At 43.5% G+C, this 6,322-nt stretch overlaps 1 protein-coding gene across 1 annotated transcript; it reads right to left on the minus strand.

Annotated features, from left to right (window-relative positions):
• Positions 1-280: 280 nt before the first annotated feature.
• On the minus strand, positions 281-1,176 carry LOC123089289 (FCS-Like Zinc finger 17). Its single transcript, XM_044511006.1, has 2 exons — positions 739-1,176; positions 281-640 (listed from the first exon to the last, which is right to left on the minus strand). The coding sequence occupies exons 1-2, from the start codon at positions 1,041-1,043 to the stop codon at positions 457-459; spliced, it is 489 nt and encodes a 162-aa protein (XP_044366941.1). The 5' UTR covers positions 1,044-1,176; the 3' UTR covers positions 281-456.
• Between the last annotated feature and the right edge of the window lie 5,146 nt (positions 1,177-6,322).

The raw sequence follows: 6,322 nt of genomic DNA on the forward strand, positions 1-6,322 counted from the left end.
AAAGGCGTCCCTGTGCCACCGACGGGCGGGCCAGGGGAGGACACGCGTAGATGGCCCGCGCGTCCGCGTGCTATCCGTTTCACCCCAAAAGCGACGCAAACTTGGACCGGGGATGGGTCGAAAGCGGACAAAAAACAGACAAAAGTCCATTTGCGCCCGCGCGCTGGGCAGTCTGGTTCGTTGGTTTTACCCCAAACGAACGCGCGCGGACAGGATGGGGTCGCGCGGTGGAGTTGGCCTAAGCTGTTGTGGAACAAGAGGGGATTCGAACCTCATAGAGTTCACCTAGGGGTAACTTTGAATCCTTTCTTAACAACCCAAAGCCTACTTGTACAGTTGTACTACAAATTTAGGACTTGAAATTTGTCCTAACTAATCATCCTTAATTTGTTCCTAAAAAAATCATCCTTAGTTTATCACTGGCTTACTGCAAGTACAGCAAGGATCTAATTATAACTAGCAAAAACTTGAGATTTGCACCCTCGCGTGCCGGTCCGGTCCTCCGATCGTCTTGCCCGGCGCTGCACGGCGGCTGTGGAACGCTTCACGGCGCTTCCTGACCAGGATCTCGATCTCCCGCCTCTCCTCCCTCGCTATCTGCTGACACCGGCACTCGTCGCTGCAGAAGGCTTGCTCTCCCCTGCAGAATTAACCCCAAGAACCGTAAGAATCTCAGCTCAAGCCAAGCAACAATTAGTATAGAGATTGAATGAGGAAGGTGCAAGTGATCTAGCTTACTTGTACACGAAGACGTCCATGTCGCCGTCGATCTTCTTGCAGCAGCAGAGGCAGCACTTCAAGAACTCGAGGCCCACGAACGGCCGGCAGCCGCTGTTCTCCTGGAGGTCGGCTGCCGGGGACCTCACCGACGACCTCCTGAGGACGGCCAGCGCCGGCCGTTGTTGTCGCCCCGGTGAGGGCTGTATGATCAGCCGGAGCCCGACGAGCTCGCCGGCGGTCGCCATTGTTGGCGTCCCCGCCTGATCCTGATCCTGGGCCTCACCCTCGCCGATCTGGAAGAGGCTGGGAGACCTCGAAATCATCCCGGCGAGATAACAAATTTTAGAGATGCTCGTAGTTTATACGTGCTCGATCCTTGAAAGCGTAGGCGTTAATGGCAAGAGAGACGAACGTGAATGGCAATGGAGGAATGGGTGAGTTGAGCTAGCGACTTGTTGATGGTTATATAGAGACGCGATGCCAAGCTTGCACGCGTGTATTTAGTTTGGTTTGTTGGCATCGCGAAAAGTGAAGCTGTTTCTGCCAGTGCTAAAAAAGAAAGGTTTGTTCGTACGTACAATATTCGCCCGCATGCTACACATGGCGCAGGAACATGAAAAAGTTTGAAGCGCGGTGGCACAGTGCCACATAGTGCAGATAACCCTAATGAGTCACGCCTTACATGTGGACGCTATCTTTATTATTGTGATAGGGAACAACAAGACGTGTCTCCTTCAGTGACCACAGTAGATAAGAAATCAGCGGTTATAACTTGCTGAAGTTTCTTTTTCCCCAAAAATTCTCACCGGTATCTGCATCGATTGATGATATTTTGCTAAAGTGTATGATACTATGTATTTTCCTCCAAAAATCCTCTCGGTACCCGCATCGATCGATGATATTTTGCTGAAATGTATGATACACTTGTCCATTGGGGAGGTAGGTTTCGAAGAATACTGTGTGCATGATACTCCCTCTGTAAATAAATATAAAATCGTTTAGATCACTATCTAAACAATCTTATATTTCTTTACAAAGGTATTACTAGTTTATTATATTACCCACCATGAAAGATATCATTCTAGAATCACTTTTCAACTAGTGTTTATCATACAATATTTTGTTGGGGCTAATTATTCTATCCTCAGAAAGTAAGTCGCTGCCTCACGCCTCCTTCACCCTCTAGATCTACATCCTCGTGCGCCTTATTTCACTCTACCAGCGTTGCTATTCCCCTCCCTCACTAGTGCCGCCTTTTCCCTCCCTTGCCAGTGCAACTGTCGGCGGTATAAAGTCAGGGAAACATTCTGATATTTAGGCATACATTGAACTTGTTGAAGGCATCGTATGTATTACATGGCTGCACGTTGATAACCTTTGACAGTGTTGGAAACATCATTGACATCACCGATCTTCTTTCCCTTTTTCATCCTCCAATGCACCACCTCCTATATTCATGATGTCATACATTTGGTTCCAATGATAAGGGCCCCTTTGGAATGTTTTAGTTGGATACTCATCATGGTCAGATTAGTGTATGTATAGTGTGAACATCAGTATATCATTTAAGGTAATATAGGAAGTTTATACCCCTTTTATACAGATCCAAGCATTGTCTCATTGTTGCTATTCGCCATAAAACTTGGAAATCGTCTAAATGCAACGTAGACACTTAAACTCATTTACTTCTCAACCACGACCCATTTCAAAAGATTTACCACGAGCATGCGCCCTATGGGTCAATGGTATTCTTTGATGGTTGTTAGTGTAGTAAGCAAAATTAGAAAAGGTTTCGGTAAAAGAATGTCTAAAAGAGAAAAGGTTCCAGTGTTGTTGCATATTTATGTATGACAATCTGAAAAAGTCTAGGATATTGCTACTATAAGAGTGCATTTCCCAACTAGGTGTCTTCTCAAAACCAAACTTGAGAGCCGTCACTGATAAATAAAGTTCCAAACCCAAAGAAGAGTTGTTTCACCTTCATTGGTACGGCCTAGAAATGCGAATGTTCGGGTTTTTTGTGAACACGAGAGATCGATTTAGAGCACGTGTGTTTATTATGTATGAGCCCATGCCATATGCCATGATGGACTAGGTAATTTGGCAAACAGGTGTCAATCACGACACCTACATGGGTTGCAGTTGAAAAGTACACAATTGGAACTCAACGTGTGTTATTGAAGATTTTGAAAGGAAAATGTCTACGAGACAATTTTAATGTTTATGTGTGATAATTTGTAATGCGAGAGTTCTCATGTGTGACTTTCTTATTGCTTTTTTTGAAACATGCTGAAATGTGTCATAATGGACTGCGTGTATTCTAAAATCGCTCCAGTATTCCCAAAAAAATTAAATCATATCGGGGCAAAGTTGTGTGCTTCCTCTATCCTAACATGTTGTATACGGCCTCAAGATACATCTTGCACATGTATTACATTGCTTAGAATTAATCATTCTTCATCAGCGGAAACCGGAACAATAAAAATAACTAATGGGACAAAATATGCAATTTTGGTTAACAATGGAAGCTTTGTCATGTACAGAATTGGTAGCAACAGCTAGGGTTGAGTGAGGTGTTTTGCCTCCGGGTGCCTCGGAGCCCGAAATTTTCAAACAATGAAAGCATATTTCGAAGTTCTTGTAAGAAATTGATGTACATTTAGATATGGCATGCATAATGTAAATTGCATTCATATATATTTATGTTTGCGTGCTGAATAAGAAAACAAGCATGTAGATGAAAATAATAAATATTAGGATGATTATATGCAACATGAAACACACATGCGCGCATGCACACACAGACATACACACGAGGAAGATGTACAATGTGTAAATAAAAGAAGACAACCAATGTTGTTCAAGCTAAAAAGGGTTTGTCGATCCAAAGGGTGCTAACAAAGTGTGCAAGCTCCAGCGATCCATTTATGGACTGGTGCAAGCCTTTCGGAGTTGGAATAAACGTTTTGATAGTGTGATCAAAGCATATGGTTTTATACAGACTTTTGGAGAAGTCTGTATTTACAAGAAAGTGGGTGGGAGCTCTGTAGCATTTCTAATACTATATGTAGATGACATATTGTTGATTGGAAATGATATAGAAATTTTGGATAGCATAAAAGGATACTTGAATAAGAGTTTTTCAAAGAAAGACCTCGGTGAAGCTGCTTACACATTGAGCATCAAGATCTATAGAGATAGATCAAGACGCTTGATAAGATTTTTCAATGAGTACATACCTTGATAAGATTTGGAAGTAGTTCAAAATAGAACAGTCAAAGAAGGAGTTCTTTCCTGTGTTGCAAGGTGTGAAGTTGAGTAGGACTCAAAACCCAACCATGGTAGAAAATAAAAAGAGAATAAAAAGCCATTCCCTATGCCTCGGTCATAGGTTCTATAAAGTATGTTATGTTGTGTACCAGACCTATTGTATACCTTGCTCTGAGTTGGGCAGGGGAGTACAATTTTGATCTAGGAGTAGATCACTGGACAAGGTCAAGAATATCCTTAGTGAGGACTAAGGAAATATTTCTCGATTATGAAGGTGATAAAAGAGCCTGTCATAAAGAGTTACATCGGTGCAAGCTTTTACACCAATCCAGATGACTCTAAGTCTCAATCTGGATACATATTAAAAGTGGGAGCAATTAGCTAGAGTAGCTCCGTGCAGAGCATTGTAGACATAAAATATTTGCAAAATACATACGGCTCTGAATGTGAAAGACCCGTTGACTAAACTTTTCTCACAAGCAAAGCATGATCATACCTTAGTACTCTTTGGTTGTTAATCACATAGTGATGTGAACTAGATTATTGACTCTAGTAAACCCTTTGGGTGTTGGTCACATGACAATGTGAACTATGGGTGTTAATCACATACAGATGTGAATATTGGTGTTAAATCATATGATGATGTGAACTAGATTACTGACTCTAGTGCAAGTGGGAGACTGAAGGAAATATGCCCTAGAGGCAATAATAAAGTTATTATTTATTTCCTTATTTCATGATAAATTTTTATTATTCATGCTAGAATTGTATTAATTGGAAACTTAGTACATGTGTGAATACATAGACAAACATAATGTCACTAGTATGCCTCTACTTGACTAGCTCGTTAAATCAAAGATGGCTGTGTTTCCTAACCATAGACATGAGTTGTCATTTGATTAACGGGATCACATCATTAGAGAATGATGTGATTGACTTGACCCATTCCGTTAGCTTAGCACTTGACCGTTTAGTATGTTGCTATTGCTTTCTTCATGACTTACACATGTTCCTATGACTATGAGATTATACAACTCCCGTTTATCGGAGGAACACTTTGTGTGCTACCAAACGTCACAACGTAACTGGGTGATTATAAAGGTGCTCTACAGGTGTCTTCGGAGGTACTTGTTGAGTTGGCGTATTTCGATATTAGGATTTGTCACTCTGATTGTCGGAGAGGTATCTCTGGGCCCTATCGGTAATGCACATCACTATAAGCCTTGCAAGCAATGTGACTAATGAGTTAGTTGATGGATGATGCATTACATAACGAGTAAAGAGACTTGCCGGTAACGCGATTGAACTAGGTATTGAGATACCGACGAGGGCAAGTAACATACCGATGACAAAGGGAACAACGTATGTTGTTATGCGGTTTGACCGATAAAGAACTTCGTAGAATATTTGGGAACCAATATGAGCATCCAGGTTCCGCTATTGGTTATTGACCGGAGATGTGTCTCGGTCATGTCTACATAGTTCTCGAACCCGTAGGGTCCGCACGCTTAAAGGTCGGTGACGATTTATATTATGAGTTATGTATTTTGATGTACCGAAAGTAGTTCGAAGTCCCGGATGAGATCGGGGACATGACGAGGAGTCTCGAAATGGTCGAGATGTAAAGATCGATATATTGAACGACTATATTCGGACTTCGGAAAGGTTCCGAGTGATTTGGGTATTTTTTGGAGTACCGGAGAGTTACGGGAATTCGCCGGGGAGTATATGGGCCTTATTGGGCCATACGGGAATAGAGGAGAGAGGCCAAAAGGAAGGAGGCGCGCGCCGCCCTCTGGTCCGAATTGGACAAGGGGTGCAGCCCCCTTTTCCTTCTCCCTCTCTCCCTCTGTCCTTCTCTCCTACTCCGGAAAGGAAAGGGGAATCCTACTAGGACTTGGGAGTCCTAGTAGGACTCCCACACTTGGAGCGCCCTCCTCTAGGGCCGGCCTCTCCCTCCCTCCTTTATATACGGGGGCAGGGGGCACCTCTAGTCACAACAATTGATCTCCTGATCTCTTAGCCGTGTGCGGTGCCCCCCTCCACCAGATTCAACCTCGGTAATATCGTAGCGGTGCTTAGGCGAAGCCCTGCGTCGGTAGCATCATCAACACCGTCAACACGCCGTCGTGCTGACGGAACTCTCCCGCAAAGCTCTGCTGGATCGGAGTTCGTGGGACGTTATCGAGCTGAACGTATGCTGAACTCGGAGGTGTCATACGTTCGGTACTTGATCGGTCGGATCGTGAAGACGTACGACTACATCAACTGCGTTGTGCTAACGCTTCCGCTTTTGGTCTACGAGGGTACGTGGACAATACTCTCCCCTATC

This window comes from Triticum aestivum, chromosome 4B, assembly GCF_018294505.1.
Source record: "Triticum aestivum cultivar Chinese Spring chromosome 4B, IWGSC CS RefSeq v2.1, whole genome shotgun sequence".
Classification (NCBI taxonomy): domain Eukaryota; kingdom Viridiplantae; phylum Streptophyta; class Magnoliopsida; order Poales; family Poaceae; genus Triticum; species Triticum aestivum.